The sequence below is a fragment of the Elgaria multicarinata genome, chromosome 12 (assembly GCF_023053635.1).
Source record: "Elgaria multicarinata webbii isolate HBS135686 ecotype San Diego chromosome 12, rElgMul1.1.pri, whole genome shotgun sequence".
NCBI lineage: Eukaryota > Metazoa > Chordata > Lepidosauria > Squamata > Anguidae > Elgaria > Elgaria multicarinata.
The window spans coordinates 24,770,038-24,788,249 of record NC_086182.1 but is presented as its reverse complement, the minus strand read 5'-3'; the positions used below and the strand labels follow the sequence as shown (position 1 = coordinate 24,788,249).

The window sequence follows — 18,212 nt, the reverse complement described above, 5'->3', positions numbered from 1 at the left end:
CCTTTGCTTGCCTCCTTTTCTTTAACCTACCACCCCACCCCGCCGCCTTTGGCACACCGCCCTCGCCCTGTTGTAACCACCACATGGCAAAAATGCCAGCACCACTTCGCACCCCCCCCTCATCCCAAAGGCGAGGGGGTGGTGATATTAAAGAAAAAGGAAGACATGAATCTTCTAACCCAGATGTCTCTCTGTCGACGTTTGCGGCCAGATTCTATAAATTCTGTTTACGCAGAGGTGACATTGGGATTCGGTGTTTTACTCCCGGGTAGGTAGACTGCAGCCTTGACCGTCCCATTCTAAACGAAGTCAGTGGGAAGCGTCTAAGCGAATCCCAAACAGCAGCAACAAGCAAGCAAACAGCAACAACTGAGATTAAGCCAGCCAGCACTGTCACTTGGGGGGTGGGTGGGTAGAGAAGCGAATATTGACCTTTCAGTGACCTAAGGGTTGAAGTTGGTTGACCGCCATTAAAACCCGCAAGCGAATTCCAAGATCTGAAATTGACAAAGTCGATGTAAAGACGAGATGAGGGGAGACATGGGGTGATGACGAGAAAGATCGGAAATTGACCAGATGTAAGGACCTTAAAAGAAAAGGAAGGAGGGCCACCTCCAGAAAAGAAAGGTCGTTCTTAGCTCCTATTTCTCATAAATTGAGAAACTTATACAACAATTCTCAAGTCAACTTAGTTCATGGGTCCCTCCACATTTTATTTTATAAAAACTAATCTGAACCAATTTCCTTTCGAAGTGAGGTTCTAATAAAACATGGGTGTGGACAAGAGGAACCTTGAGGAGAGGGTAGACATCCCCTCCTCACACCAAATCAGAGATGACATTAGTAAGTCATGGAATGTGGAACACAGAAGCTCACTTCCTTGCACACTGCAAGAATTTTCCATCTCCCCATAAAAGAAAATAAGTCTTTATTATTCTGGTAAAACGGAGAGAGCAAATGCAGCAACTATGCCCCAGTCTTATGATGGCTTGGATTTGTCGTTTGAACACTATTTCTTTTCTTCACCAGCCCTGCCTGCTCACTGCATTTTATCTAAACTGAAGTCAATATCAACTCACTCACTCTCAGAAGGAAACAGGAGATAAAATTAATCAAGGAGATTGTAACATATTCTCTGAACAAAGCCACTGAGTTGTTTTATAAGCAGTCTCATAATAACGGGCATTATATGTTTGGCTTAAGAGATCTCGTTAAGGAATTGAATATCTGTATAGCAAGTGGCAAATTTGAATCCTAGGTGCAAAGACAGATAAGGAAAGTCGTGCAATACCCAGACAAGTAAATCGTGTTGATAGTTGGGAAGGGAAATGTAGTCCGCAGCTATTTCTTGATGCACCCTGCGATGAACTTGGGTTGTTCTCTACAGTCATGTGCAATGTTAGAACAGCTATTGTAATTCTTAATTTGGGGTGGTTGTTGGTCTTAACTATTTATAAGTTGCTCAGTAGGGTTAACTAAAGACATTTGGAACAATTATTTGATCAAGGAAAATTATGAAGAAATATATTTTGGGAGGAAATGTGAAAACTATCTCATACTGACTTTTTTTTTTTAAAAAAAATACACACATCTAAAACAAACTTTGCATACAGATTTTTAATGCAAATCAGTTGAATTGTTTGCAAACAGCACAACTTTTGGAAATAAGTTTCAGTGGGATTTTCTTTTGAGAAAGTGTGCATAGGATAGGGGTTATGGCCTATTCACACACATCCTGGGTACATTGAAAAACAATCTGCTGCAATTCTTTGTGCACAAACTTGGAAGGAAGGTCCGAGTTTGTGAACTCAGTGGAACTTGCTCAGAAACACACCCTAGGATTTGGGTGCAAACAGGTTTATTTGGAAATAACTTCCATTGATTGCCACAGAAATTTACTGGAAAGGGTGGCTGTTCTATCCTTTATTTTCCATGCTTTTATTCTCTTCTTATTTTCTCATACAAACTCCTGGAGGAAAAGGCTATCAATAGTAACTAATCCTGATGGCTATGTGCTACTTCCAGTATCAGAAGCAGTATGCCTATGTACACCAGGTGCCGGGGAAGATGGACAGGAGGATCCTATTGCGTACTTGTGGGTTTCCCATGGGCAGCTCATTGGCCACTGTGTGAACAGAACATTGAACTTGGGCTGGATCTACACTACTGCTTTAAAGCGCTTTATAACAGTTATAAAGCGCTTTAACTGCTTTAAAGCACTATAAAACTGTTATAAAGCGCTTTAAAGCAATAGTGTAGATCCGGCCTAGATGGACCCTCAATCTAATCCAGGTCATATTGTGTTATGTTCTTATTCTCTTTTGCTTTATAGCTCTATACACAAATCAACTGCAATTCTATGCATACTTACAAAAGTCATTCAAATGGGACTGATTTAATTATGAACTCTGATTGAAAGGTTTAACTGGCTGAATTGAACTGCATTAACACGAATTTGGCTAATCCACCTTCATCTGCATTAGCATTATTATAGTACCATGGGTAGATATGGGGCAGGCCCTCCAGGTATTGTTGGACTCGAACTCCCAACATTTCTAACCATTGGCCATACTGGCTCGGTCTTGTCACAGTTTTCATCCTTGCTGTATCATTGCAGAAGCAAAAGAGTGTGGGTGGGTGGGTCCCTGCCCACAAGCTGTTTATCAATGACAATGGTGCAGATATGGAAGACAAATAATGGGAGAGGAGAATGTAAGTACATACAGTGTCATGCGCTCTCGTAGCCTTCTTTATAACTAGATGGATGAACGCAAGTAAGTCCTGCAGTGTCCATTGAGACTTATTGGCTAGTGTGTGGGTTTAGGATTGCAGCTTTGATATCAAACCATGTCACTAACTGCTTGCGAGAACCCATTCTTCTTAAACACATTAAGTGGAAGTGAACTTCTGTTGAAATCACCCAGACTGCACAAGGATCTGGGACCAAGCATGTCAGAAGATCAGAGTGATACTTTGGTCAGAGTGGGGTTTGTAAAAGAACAGCAGAGATAAGATCCTGGCTCATTCAAAGATAAGGGCAAGCCTGCCATTATGTTGCTTGATTCTACCCAGTGGATGGTCTCTCTCTCTCTCTCTCTCTCTCTCTCTCTCTCTCTCTCTCTCTCTCACACACACACACACACACACACACACACACACACACACACTGAAATGCCACAAGGAAAGAACATAATTCATAAAAAGGAAGACTCCGTCCTTCCTGTAATCTTGTTTACAGCTGAAGTTGGCATGTCATGTTAGATTGCTCTTTAGCACACCAAAGGAACATCGTCCTGGCTTACTTTTTCAATTTTGTTTTTGCTCTCTCTTTTTTAACAGCTTAGTACAGTCAGAAATCCATCAGGGGAAGTTTCTCCCAGCATGGAAATGTAGTAATAAGAAGTGCTTCTTTGCTAAATAATTAAATGTCTGCCTATGGTAACAGGCATAAAAGTCCTCCTCCCTCTGTAACTTCCAGTAGACAAATAACTTACAAGGACCAATTGCTCATCACATATTTGTTTGTGTAGCAACAAAAGATCCCAGTCAAGTCCTGAGGCTAGCAGAGCAAGCAAATGCAAATGCCTGGCTTCTTCTGAAAAAGGAAAGGTTTAAACCATTCTCTGATCTGTAAGTCCCAGACCTGTTGGCCTTGGCTGTGGTTGTCAGTGATAAGGGGAAGGCACTTTGCATATGCTCAGAGGCACATACATTTTACATATTTAATTCAGGGCTTGAGTCATCCTTTTGTTATCACAAGCCTCTTTTGCAACGAGGCAAGGGGTTTCTCTTTGGATTCACACCCCTGTAAGAGATCTTGTTCTCCCTTAAATATTCCTTTTACCCACCCCACAAATATTGAAAAGCTCAAAGGAATGGGAAGGGGGGGGGAGAAGTAGTAGTGGGTGAGGAGGCCCAAAAACCAGACTACACTGCACCAGCTCCAAACGTCTGGCCCCTCGCTTGAGGCCATAATTAATTTGAGATTTATTTTTATTGGAGAACCCAGTCTCGTCTGACCTTAGCCAAACAAGACTCCAGCTAGACCCTTGATGCGCTTGAATGAAACGGAATATTTCTCTCTAACTTCTCTTCAGGCGTCCGTGCCTGCTTTGAATTTGTTCCTCAGACTTCATATATTTGGAGATTTGAAGGAAAGATTTAAGGCTTTCTCCCCCTCCCCTGGCATCCACCTCTCCACACACCCCCTTACAGAGCGGGTTGGAGGAGAGAGAAGTGGTGGAGCAGACCGGACTACAAAATGTATAGGAGCTAGAGCATGTTTTCTTAAAGGTGTATTTTTCTATAAGCACCCCCCCCCCCAAATAATGGAACTTTTAGAAGGTCAGCTGAGTTACTGAATTAACTGAAGGGGATTTGGTTACTTGGATTCTGGTGTCTGGAAAAGCAGGAGACTTGCAGTGTAAAAACTTATCCCTTGTGTCCTCCTTTAAAAAAAATAATTTTTTTTTAACAGCTTCAGTATGCTGAATTTTCCAGGATAAATAAAAAGCATACCCTCCAAGCAGTATCTTTAAACCAGGTTTTTTAAACAACAACAAAACTCCCTGCTGCTGTTGTTGTTAGGAAGAACAAAATAAAGAATCCACTAGGATGAGAGAGACACGAAAAACGTTTATAGTGTAATCTTATGCATGTCTTATGTAAGATATTGATTTGCAGCCTTAATATATTTAATGCAAGTCTATGAAAATAATTCATCTCGATCACCATTCCCCAACCTGGTGCCCTCTAGATGTTTTGTACCACAACTCCAATCAACCCAGTCTGCATGGCTAATGGTCAAGAATGCAAGGAGCTGTAATCCAAAACATCTGGAGGGCACCAGGTTGGGGAAGGCTGATCCAGCTTTCTAAAAAAAAATCCCCATTAAATTACTTTAAACGCTGCACATGAACTAGAAGAAATACTTAGCCACTGTGATCAGGAGATGATGATGATTCCACCTTTCCCCCCAAATATGGGACTCAAGACAGCTTTACAAATTAAAACATGTACAGCATGCAAGATCTATTTTGCTGATTGACAATGCAATCCTACACAGTACTAAAACGTAAGTTCCATTGAGTTCATATACACATGTCTGTGTATAGTCTTTGGCTATGCTCACTTATTTGGGAGTAAGCCTATTGAACTCAATGGGACTTACTCCCAGATAAGTGAGTGTAGCTTAAGACTATGTGCCACACACACACATGGCAGTCCAATTAACCTCTATGGCATTTACTTCTGACTAGACATATATAGGCTTAGACTGTTTGAAAGGCATTTAGTGACATTTTTGGCTTAAGAAAGATATCTGAGAATATGAATGGCTAGAGTTTACTGAACCAGCTGTGCTGGCAAGAATAGCAGGCTTTGCAAATTGCACAGGACATCCACTGCCTCCCTTCTGAAGAAAGTTGCATGATTTGGACAGGGCCAGCCCAAGGATTTTTGATGCCTGAGACAAAAGAGAAAATGCCCCCACTCCAGTCCATGTATAGAAGACAATCAGACATGTATAGAAGACAATCAGACTGGAAGTTGAAGCTTTCTTCAATGTTTGCTGCCTCTACAGGACTCAAGGGCAGCAGGGTAGCTTAACAGTTGCAGCACAGGCTGTATGGTACATGTACAGGTCTGTCCTCCCAACATCTTGCTGCCATTTCCATTCCCCAAGGATCTGCTGCCTGAGGCTGCTGCCTCACTCTGCCTCATGGTTAGGCTGGCCCTGAGCTGAGAAAAGGGACGAGGCACCTTTTTTTAGGTTGAGGATCATATTTCATCAGGGTTAGACTACCAGAGGTCACATGCTGCCAGTGGTCAGGGCTGAAGCCAGTGGTGGATGGTTCCCCCCTTTTATTGCATGTGTAAGCAGCCCTGAGCTTCGCAGAAAGATGGGTCAACATTCAGTCAAGCGACCACATAGTAAGACAAGTTTTCAGGAAGCAGTGAGTTCACATAAGAACATCCATGCTGATTCAGACCAAGGGTCCATTCTGTTCAAATAGTGGCTGATTAGTTGTCGATCGGGGACCCACAAGCAGAACATGGCACAACAGCACCCACCCACCTATGTTCCTCAGCAACTGGTGTATATGGGCTCACTTTTCCCACTTGCCTCAACTTACTCCAAAAATGTATATAGACATCAATTTCAGATGACAATATCTCAACATGATCGGTTGTTACACACTCTGAACTTGCCAGATTTTTTAAAAATCCTGATTGCTACATTTTTTAGGTTGGGTGTGTGTGTGTAAGATGTGTGTGTGTTGTGTGTAAATGGATGTGCATGTGTAAACTTGTGTGTGAATTAATCAGCATGTGCTCTCTCTCTCTCTCTCTCTCTTTCTCTCTCTCTGTGTGTGTGTGTGTGAGAGAGAGAGAATGAATATGGGATGCCCCTGCCCAATTTTGTTTTTACCTCACCCACTTTTCTTGAGGGCCTATCTGAACACACACACCCCTAATGAATGTCACTCTCAGGATGTAAATGGCTGCCCACCTTTTTAGTAAAGTGTTACAGAAATTATTAACAATCATTATCACTCTTTTAAGGACACTTGCAAACTGGTATTCAGCTAGAATTTTTCTCCACCTACAATAGTATTTTGCATGACACTACATAGCCTTAAAATGATGGCAGGGAAATGCCAGGATTTGTCAGCAGTATTAATATTTTCCTGTCCAGTGAAAACATCAGTTTTTTTTTAAAAAAAAGCTATCAACAATTCCTTTTCCTCCTTTTTCTTTTTCTTTTAAGGTTTTGCAAATATTCCAGTCAGGGCAATGCTAGGAACAAGTCAAATATTGTTTCCATTCACCGCAGCTATGTTCCCTCCATGAATATGCTTCTTTGTGTAACACCAAAAACGTTATGGCTGTATGAAAATTCATTTTTTTCTACAACTTTTTTTTAAGCAAGAAATTATGCACTGAACTATGATTTCTTTCTTCTCATCTCATTCAGACAAAATTTATGGGATCTTTTCCAAACCTGGAAAACCAACCAACCAACCAACCCAGTTTGGATTTTTTTTTTTCAAAACCAGGAGATTCCACATGATGCAGATATTTTTTATTATTATTTATCATTACTTTTTATTGACATCTTTGGCCCATCCTCCTTAGAGATTTTGTCTCATCCATTGTCACAAAAGTTCCCATTACATGGGTAGAGAGCAGTGGGAAACTTAGAATAACCTGCCCAATTCAATTGTAATGATTCTGTACAAGCTAGGATTTGGGTGGTCAGAAGCCCTTCATTTCAAGGCATATCAAGGCATCATGCATCACTATAAACAGTTTATAGCCAGGACATCTGAAAATACGTCTTCTCCAATCTGAACCAGCCCGTAGATCACCATCTCTGGAAACCCTTTTATATGTCCCATATAAATACTTTGGATAGCTCCTTTAGAGTTCTGACTGGAACCCAGAGTGGATTCATCACCCCACTGACACTGGAGCTACCAGCCTGCACCAAGACTGATGGCCATAGATCACCCAACTCCGCTCTGATGTCATCGTACAGTCCTTAAAGAGTATAACTTGCTAAAGAGAGCCAAAGATGCTATGGTGATACCCACCTTTCTGTCCCTTAGGTATGTCTGGTTTGTATGTCTAGCGAGTGCAGAATGTTTGACTGAGTGGGTGTGGCTGATGATGTGGTGAGAAAGGGGAAATTGTGAACTGCCCAGAGAGCTTCAGCTATTGAGCGGTATAAAAATGTAATAAATAAATAAATAAAGGGGAAGGGGGGAGTATAAGTAGTTAGCTGAGGGGATTGTGGGTTTAGTGTGGTTGGTTTAGTTTGGTTTTAGTCTGGGTTTTTTTAGTCTGGCTTGTGCTTCAGGAGAGTGTTTGGTGTGTGAGGAGTGAGAAGAAATAGGATTTTAAGGGACTTGGGATTGTTGTTTTAAATATAAAAATAAACTGAAATACCAAAGATCTGTTCAATTTCAATAAACTTTTCTTTGTGTACTGTTGCCATAAACCATGTGTCAGGTCGGATTTATTACCTGCTATATTACACAGTGTAAAAGCATCTAGCAATACACCTGCAGTTCAGTACCTCAACAACAGAACCTATATTTCAAAACCCTTTACCTTGTTCCCTCAGATATAGGGGAAAGGTTGTGTTGTTTTTACCCTTTCCTCAGGCTTTTCAAGAGGTGGCGCTTGGCTTGAGAAGGGTGTGCTAGGCAAGGCCTTCTGTGTGAGTTCGGTGACATCCCAATGCCTTCAGAAGAAGACATACCAATCCCTATTGTCATATGAGCACACAACACATTATTTTAGTTTATGGACTTCTCTGCCAAAAGATGTGAGGATGGCCACTAGTTTCAGCAGTTTTAAAAGCTGACTAGACTAGCTTCATGTAGGCTAGCTTCATCTGTGGCTATTAGTCATGAGAAGTAAATAGAATCTGTGTTCGGAGACAGTATGCCAGTGAATAGCTATTGCCAGAGAGCAATTGTGGATGAGGGTTACCATTTTTATGCCCTGATCATGGGCTTCCTGGAGACATCTTCTGTGGGATACTGAATTAGGTAGACCTTTGATATAATCCAGCTGGGCTCTTCTTAAAGCTAGGCAATTTGGGGGGAATTAGGGAACCTGTCATTCTCATCCTGTTCCAAAGGCTCGAGGCCATGGCAGTTCCTTGTGAAAATCAAGTCAGACTAGCATGGCATAAATCCCTCCATCCAAAACACAGAGTGGATCTTAGAGCAGACTTCCCCAACATGGTGCTCCCCAGGCCAGCATGAAACACCATGGCCAATGTTCAGAGATGATGGGAGTTCTAGTCCAAAAACATGGAGGGCTACACGTTGGGGAGGGCTGCCAAAGACTGGAGGCATTGTCAGATTATGGCTTACCAGGACACAGAGACCAGTGGATGACTCTGCATGGCCCCCAGGCTCAACAACTCTCACTTCTGACTACTGGAGAATAGAAGAGAAACTGATCCGCAGGACAGGGCTATCCATCTCAGTCTTGCAGAGATGGTTGAGATCAAATCTGTTCCATCCTGTCTCCACACAAGCTTGCAATTTTTTAAAAGTTAAAATCTATTTGGAAATTGTTACACATTTTTATTTATTTATTTCATTTTTATACCGCCCAATAGCTTAAGGTATTTTCATAATGTGTGCATGAATGCATGCATTAACATAAACATTTTGTGTGCATTTTGTGTGCATTTTGGATATTGAATTAAATATACTTCCCCCCCTTTCCTTTTTTGTTTTGTTGAAATTTCACAATTAAAAATATTGAAAATAACAACAACTTTTGACCAGATCAAGAGTTGTAGATCTGCCCATCTGTGTGCTACAGACAGATGCTACGAGCTACTTTATGTGCTCTCAGGGTCTTGGTTATAACCAGTGGGATTTTAACACACACACACACACACCAGTACAGCAGGCCAAATTCTCACACGCCCCCCACAAACTGGTAATGTAACTTCCTCATGTTTCCAACAGCTATTTGCTACATGCTGTAGGGTTCTGTTCTTTGAGAGACAAAAAGTCCACTCCTCTCTCCCAACATGAGCACACGGAACTAGTTACACCGTTCTTTGGACCCTGGCCAATGAATAGTTATAATATTTTATCTCCATAAGTGAGGGATGACAACATGCTGGCTGGTTTGCATTCACATATTAATCCCAAAGGCCTTCCTAAACAATCATCATATTTAAGCATTTACATTACACTTTTAGACTATTCACATACATTTTCTCAGTTTGGCATTGTTTAGAAATCTAGGTCATTGCAAATCTTGAAATGGTGACAAAATTAACTGTATCTCTCAATGAATAACCGTACCTAAACCCCAGCAAGTTAAGTATCAACATGGCATACTCTGTTGCAACATGGAAATCAAATTTGTAACCTGAAACCAAGCCTTATCCAGCACCAGCTCAATAAAAAAATATTGAGAAAACTCCAAGGCAAGAAACACTAAAAGGTACATATTTGCTTCTCTGTGCTCCTATGGCAAGCAAGGATGAATAGAGATAGCTAACACCTTCCCAAAAATTGTTAACCTGAGATTATTCAAGATTTCCAGCATGGACCTAAATATAATTATATTATCTCAGTAATCTTTGCAACTCCATAAAATAGTTAAGCTTTTTAGGGCTAAGCCAAATTTTCATGGGCAAATATTTTCAGTGCGAACTGGGGAGGTTTGAGGCCCATGAAATGTTCTCCAAAAGATCCCCCCCCTCCAAAAATAAACCCTCATGCTTTTCACATCAGAACTCTCCTGAAGTGCCAGGTTTTTGTTCTGTTCTATTTTTGTTTTAAGACGGAACCTTCTTATATATGGCTATATGATCTATCCAACCAGGAATGACATAGCTAGTAGGATGATGTCACAGTGCCATGTAGCCAAATGGATTTGGCTACACGGTGACATCTGAAGACAAATCAGAATGATGGCAATGCTTCTTAACCCTTTATTCTCCTCCAATTTTGCAGCATCCTCTAACCTAGCACCAAATATGCTTCCAGATGAGGGTTTGATGGCACCACTGCCATGCCTCATTCAAAGAAATTTACAGAGGCTCCATATGTCATCGACTTCTACTCATGACATTCCCGTGTTTTCTCACCACTTCTCCCATCTCTCCCCCACCCCTTTAACACTAGAAATCCATTAAGGAGAAACAGCTGCACAATGCTTTCTCATTGGTAGTACTCAATCTGGAAGCACCCCAAAATGGGAGAGCACATTTCAGTGGTGGCAATGCTTTTAAGGAATGCATTCTCTCTCCCGCTTCACATTAGCATGATTTTTTTACAAGGCAATTTTATATTTTCTTCATATTTATACCCATATTGTTTTCTTTTTTCATCTGGTAATCTGCTATAAACTATGGCTAATGCAACAGATTTAAGAAGCTGCAGTATACCAAGTCAGAATATTGGTCAACCTGGCTCTGCATTGTCTACACTGACTCCAGGGTTTTAAACAGAAGTATTTCCCAGTCCTACCTGGACATGTCCAGGATTGAACCTGGAGCCTTTTGCATATAAAACATGTGCTGTGTACCTCTCAGCTACATTCCTTCCAGATATACTTTATGTCTGAACACAGTGTGTGTGCGTTCACGATTACATGAGTCATTTAGCTTTCATACCACTGAAATAGTGAAAACAGACCTCATCTTAAAGGACTTTCCCCTGAAACAAACAAACAAACCCTTATTGATTGTGTCTACAAGAGCGTGATTACATAGGGAAAATTTGCAGACTCCATGCTTTGGAATAGGGCCCATCTGATGCAGTTAACTATCCCATTATGAATGCTAAAAACACTAAGGACTCATTCATAGTTTAATTGAATTCAGTAGGGGTTGTTTTTATAATTCTTCCTTCCCCCCTTTTTTGCCATTGACTTTAGATTAGTAAGCATGAAAGGGAACCCAGCAGAATCCCCATTATCCAAACATGAGTTATTCCAACCCTCTAGTTACTGAGATCCTCAGTATATCCTTTGTAAGGCCCTACATCATCATAACTCTGTGTAAAATGCTAAACTGAATTGCACTATTTAATAAGACATGAAGTAGGGTGAAGCAACCAGAAGGTTTGGGGTGCCATTCAAAAAGGTAGCAAATGCCACGTCATCGTCGTCGTCATCATCATCCAACAGTGGTGGATTGCAGGGGACTATTTGTGTTTTGTTTTTTTTTATCTCAGATGCCAAATAACTTGAGTAGCTCCACTGTTTGATAAGCTTCATATTTTATTGCACAAAGCAGGCATAAACCTCATTCTTGGACACACAACTCAGGAAAGAAACTCCTTCCTTCAGAAGCTTCCTCTCAAATAAATGGGAGAGTTAGAACTCCCTCTGGTTTCAATGGGACTCACCTAAGAGAAATACCGAGTGAATCCCACCTTTTGTCTCTAAGGCCCACACATGGATATTCATGCACAGGGCTATGAGGATGAATGATTAATACCTGGCTGTGGAATGCTGTAGGACCATTTTTAGCCTAAACATGCATAGGATCACACCCTTATACATGTTAATTGAATCCCAATTCTAATGGCAATGGGTCCCCTCCTGAGATGCCTGTGCACCAAAGTACTGTGTTTCTATGTGCAAAAGGTGGGCAGACAGATTGGGGGTGAATTGCCATTTGCAGCCATGTTCAGAAACAGGGAAGCTCAAGCACATACTCTACAGCTGTTGAATGACTGGTTCAACAGTCATTCAGTCTCCCCAGGGCACCATGAGTGCCTATGATTGGAGGAAAGGGTGATTTGGGATCTCCAGCAGATAACTCTTAGCACCCTCACCAAACCACAGTTCTTTGCAGGGTGGGGAAAAACCTATATATGTATATGAATATACATAATCACACACACACATATTTGTGGTGTAGAGATGCCATCTGTGTAGGAGTGAATGTCCCCATGCTGTCGAAATCAGAGGTGGATGGCTCACCAAAAATTGTGCCAGTGCTTTGTGATTTGGAACAAAGAACAGTATAAAACCCAGTCCTGAAAACTCAGCTCCTTGTCTTAGGATATTTGGGGTGGGGGGGGTGGGGAGCTGGGAAGTTTCCCTTTTACAAACCTGGGGTCTGTCTATGTCACAAATGTAAATAATCCCTGTCCTGAGTTTAATCATCATGTATTAGAAGGCTGTAATGGCTACTCATCCTGATGACTCTATTATGTGCTACCTCCAGTATGCCTCTGTACACCAGTTGCTGGAGAACATGGGTGAGAGGCTCCTGCTTGTGGCTTTCCTCATGGGCAGGTGGCTGGCCACTGTGAGAACAGAATGCAGGACTAGATGGACCTTTGGTCTGATGTGGCATAGCTCTTATGTTCTTATCATAACTCCCCCCTTTCACAAATCCTAGGAAATTTTCCATCATCACCTCTAGCAGAACTATAGTTGCCAGAATGGGCCCAGAGAAGGAGTGTGCAAACAGTTTAATTCAATAGTGTAAAAATGCATACTTCATTTCCAGCGGAAGTCAGTTTCTAAACAATCGACAGATCAAGGTTGACACCTTATGCATGCTTGGGAATAAGCCTTGAAATGTAACATAGGAGTCTGCCTTTTGCTGAGTCAGGAAAAAAAAACAAGAAGAGGGGAAGGAAATGTAGGAGTATGGTCATGAAATATAGATTTGCAGCATGAAGCTCAGTGTTTGGAATTGGCTTTTAAGCTTCTCATTGCAAAACCGATTAAGAGGGTGGATAAAGAACATCTGAAACTGCCTCCTAACAAGTCAGACCATTGGTATAGCTAGCTCAGATTTCTCCCAGTTCTGCTACTTGAAATCTTCCATTAGTGATGGGAGGAACTCTTCCATTCAGGCTTGGAATAAGACTTAGCCCATAACCATACTATTTTCCAAAACTTGGGAAATGGCTCAGTTATTTTGGAGCTGAATTCTATGTACAGTTCAATTCCTGTTGAGTTCCTGGTGATCAGGAACACAATAGAGTCTGATTCCCCCAAAGCCCCACCAGGGAGTCTCCAACCCATGCACAAACTTCCTGCCCCTCTCTCATCATGTCTCAAATCAATTATCTCTGCTGGTATAGCTGCTACTAGGAGGAGGGCCTTCTCTGCTGTGGCATCCCAGCTGTGGAATGAGCTCCCCAGAGGTACGCTTGGCGCCTACAGTGTACTCCTTTCGTCGCCAGCTGGAGACATTTTTATTTTCTCAGCATAACACTTAATTTAACTTAAATTTAAACGTTGCTGTTTTAATTCTATATTTTAACCTATATCAATTTTTGCTGTGTGGTTTTAATCCTGGTTGTGCTTTTTATATTGTATTTTGTATTCATGTTTTTAAATTGTTGGTTGTTTTATGCACCTACCTGGACCTTAAGATCATCTACAGGGGCCCTTCTCCGTGAGCCCCTGCCAAAGGAAGTGAGGCAGGTGGCTACTAGGAGGAGGGCTTTCTCCGCTGTGGCACCCCGGTTGTGGAATGAGCTCCCCAGAGAGGTCCGCCTGGCGCCTACACTGTACTCCTTTCGTCGCCAGCTGAAGACCTTTTTATTCACTCAGTATTTTAACACTTAATTTTAACTTAAATTTAAATTATACTGTTTTAACTCTGTATTTTAACCTTATAACAATTTTGTTGCGTGGTTTTATCCTGGTTGTGCTTTTTATATTGTATTTTGTATTTGTATTTTTAACTTGTTGGTTGTTTTATGATGGTTTTAATTTTTGTGAACCGCCCAGAGAGCTTCGGCTATTGGGTGGTATAAAAATGTAATAAATAAATAAATAAAAATAAATAAATAAATAAATATAAGGCTGGAAAATGTAGTTTTCCCAGTGCTCCTGGCATATGTTAGGAGCCCTGGGTAATGTTGTTTCCCAGGGCTTTTGGCATGCAGCTCTAACACGCTACCAAGCACTAGGGAACGGAGGCAGGCAAGGGAGACCTTTCCCCCTTTCTCCTGCTGCTGCTGCTGGAGCATTGACAAAGTTAACCGGAAGTAGGTGATGGTAGGTAGGATTTTAATCCAGGTCAGAGGATGATGTCTGTGTCCTAATGTTCACTTCATAATTGGAGAAAGCATGATGAGGTCGTTGAGTTTCATAGTGCTGAAGAAGGAAATACCAATTTTGGTGGGCCTCGGGACTTCTGCATGCAAAACATCTACAAGGCTACTTGTCCTTGTGGCAAGTAAGCTTTACACAGGATTGGGCCACACTAGTGACAAAACTGGTTCAAATCAAGTGAGGTCTAACACTGGGTGTGATTAGCTTCCATGTTTACAAAGAATCGTGTTTTGTAGCTCACAGCCCAGCCTGACAAAAAGGAAAGAGGGAGAAATGTTCCCCATTCCCCCTTGCTTTTTCAGACAAGGAAAGTAGCAGCTGCCTGCATTTTAAATTCTTGTATGTACTGTAGCCTAATTTAAAATGTGTAATCCAGATGTCCTGGTCCTGGTTTGTTTACATTCTTGAGAACTGTTGTGGGGAGAGAGAGAGAGAAAATAAAGACATACACCCAGATTTGCAACCCAGCATTTGCTTTGGATCCCTTGGTGCATAAAGACAAGCAGCCAAAAAGGCAGAGAAGGAACTTCCAAATGAAATCTGCTCTCCAGACCTTGCATTTTCTAGTTCAGAACTGCCCCTAACTCCCTCCACTGTTAGGTTTAGACAGTGCTTCTGCCAGATGACTACTTTTGCATCATCAGCTGGCGATAGCAGCGAAGTTCACAGAAAGTCTGTTTTGTAATATTCACAAGGGACGGGTGAACATTTCATTCAGTTTGTCTTTTGATGAGAACTTACCAAAATTTCCAAATTTCTTCATAAACAGGGTGGAAACAATGTACAATTTTTAAACAAACAAACAAACAAGAAAATGGGACAATGCAAAACTGATAGATTTGTCTTTCCAAGGGAAGGCTTGTTTAACTCTTCAAAATCTGCATTAGAATCTCTGTGTTTTCAACCATTTTTGTAGTAAGGAATTAGGTTTGCTTTCTCTTTCTTTTATGCCAAGCTCATGGCGCAGAGCAGTAAAGCAGCAGTTTCTGCAGCTGAAACTCTCCCCACGGCCTGAGTTTGATCTCAGCGGAAGCTGGTTTCAGGCAGCCGGCTCAGGTCGACTCAGCCTTCCATCCTCCTGAGGTCGGTAAAATGAGTACCCAGCTAGCTGGGGGAAAGGTAATCATGGCCAGGGAAGGCAACGGCAAACCACCCCACTATAAGGCCTGCCAAGAAAACGTCAGTGAAAGCTGGCGTCCCTCCAAGAGTCAGTAATGACTCAGTGCTTGCACGAGAGGTTCCTTTCCTTTCCTCTCCTTCCATGGCTGTCTACGTGGCAAGCAGACTTTTTCCATATTCACAAGAGCCATATCTATCAACATTTGGGCATTACAGATGGGTAAGAATTTCTTTTGGCTTGCTTATTTGTTACATACTTAACAAAATGTGCATATTTCTTCATGAACAGGATGGAAAGCATCTGAGATTTTTTTTTAAAAAAAAATTTCAAATGTGGGAGAAAGCAAAGCTGACAGATTGCCAGTGCAGATAGGTGAGGATTCCTTATGAAAAAAATGAGCCGAAAGAAATTATTAAAATTTGCACATTTCTTCATAAATGGGATGAGAAAAGCTTGAGAATTTTGGATTTTGAATGTGAGAGAAAGTGGAACTTATAGATTCATCTATCCCTAGTATTCCCACTATGACTGGATTTATACAACACACTAACCCACACTAACTGAGTGTTGTTGAACTATATTTTCTGCTGGATGGCTTGCTAACCATACACTGCAGGTTATTTTTTTTCTCAAACAAGCCACCTTGGGAACCTATGGTTTGTTGCTGGGTTGTCTGGGATTATTAGCAAGGCACACTGCATGGTTACGAACCTATCCTGTGGGGAAATCTCTCTCTCTCTCTCTCTCTCTCTCTCTCTCTCTCTCTCTGTTCTCCTAATGTCTTGCCACACTCTATTGTGACCAAGAAATATAGTGAGGAGCCTTATGACGAAGGTGAAAGAAGAAAGTGCAAAAGCTGGGTTGCAGTTAAACCTCAAAAAAACCAAGATTATGGCAACAAGCTTGATTGATAACTGGCAAATAGAGGGAGAAAACGTGGAGGCAGTGACAGACTTTGTATTTCTGGGCGCAAAGATTACTGCAGACGCTGACTGCAGCCAGGAAATCAGAAGACGTTTACTTCTTGGGAGGAGAGCAATGAAGAGCAGAGACACCACACTGACAAGGTCCGCATAGTTAAAGCAATGGTATTCCCCGTAGTAACCTATGGCTGCGAGAGCTGGACCATAAGCAAGGCTGAGTGAAGGAAGATAGATGCTTTTGAACTGTGGTGTTGGAGGAAAATTCTGAGAGTGCCGTGGACTGCAAGAAGACCAAACCAGTCCATACTCCAGGAAATAAAGCCAGACTGCTCACTTGAGGGAATGGTATTAAAGGCAAAACTGAAGTACTTTGGCCACATAATGAGAAGACAGGATACCCTGGAGAAGAGGCTGATGCTAGGGAAAGTGGAAGGCAAAAGGAAGAGGGGCCGACCAAGGGCAAGATGGAGGGATGATATTCTGGAGGTGACAGACTTGACCTTGGGGGAGCTAGGGGTGGTGACAGCTGACAGAAAGCTCTGGCGTAGGCTGGTCCATGAAGTCATGACGAGTCGGAAGCGACTGAATGAATAAACAACAAACGATGATGTGGAGGTAGGAGCAAGCTTGATTCCTGATACTTTATCACTATGGATAGCAAATAACCTCTTGCCTTAATAGTTCCCCAATGGCTATCATTCAATCCTACAAGGAACCACTCTACTTGAAGACACCGTTGTCCATTGTTATACTAATTAGGATGGGAGAGAGCTAGGCACAAGGTAAGGAAATGGAAATTCATGTAAATTTGAGTTCCAAATCAGATACCATTTAGGAAAGTACATACATGTAATTAGGTTATAGTACTATCATTGCATAACATTGGAAGAGAACCCCCAACAAGCTATAATTGCGAGCCATGAGAAAACTACCACATAGGTAATGATATATTACTGATGCAATCCTCTTGGTTATAATTCAAGCATCAGACCAACCAGTGAGTATGATGTATGAATATGACATGTATATGGAAACCCCTTCAGTTCTCTTTATACACCTTTTATGCTCATGCAATACCACTGTTCATGTAGCAAAACAGCTATTTAATGATTATATCCATCTCCACTCAATTCAGCTATTGTCATGGAGAATCAAGTCACACCTTGAAGCTAATATAAAGGGCTTATTGAATAGGTGAGGATTTGTAAATGTTTGACATTACCTGTTTAAAGATGCTGTCATGTCTTACCTTGACGTAAGACGAAGTGTCTGGTACTGTCTGGAACATCCTTATTTGTAAACAGATTATCTGAAGCAGCCCCAAAGTTGGCCTGGAAGAGTAATTTAATAAGTGGAGGGGAAAAAAAGAACCTTCCCCACAATAGAGACATGTTTAATTTCTAGAATAAGCCCCCCTCCCCCACCTCAGCAAATACATTTCAAATCTAGAAGAACATCATTCTCATGAAATAATAATCTTTGTTCATTTGGTGTAAAGGCAGAGAGAATAGGAGTGGAGGCATAGAGAGAGAAGACGTTTCATTGAATATTTGATTAACAATGCAAACCTGTGTGTGTCTACTCAGAGGTAA

The 18,212-nt window shown here is 41.5% G+C and overlaps 1 protein-coding gene across 1 annotated transcript in view; it reads right to left on the bottom strand.

The window, feature by feature from the left end:
• The window catches only part of FLI1 (Fli-1 proto-oncogene, ETS transcription factor), a 117,555-nt gene extending 99,641 nt beyond the window's left edge, over positions 1 to 17,914 (bottom strand). Inside the window, exon 1 of the mRNA XM_063139125.1 lies at positions 17,870 to 17,914. Coding sequence (XP_062995195.1) covers positions 17,870 to 17,908 — 39 coding nt within the window. The 5' untranslated portion in view covers positions 17,909 to 17,914. The remainder of the gene's footprint in view (positions 1 to 17,869) is intronic.
• Between the last annotated feature and the right edge of the window lie 298 nt (positions 17,915 to 18,212).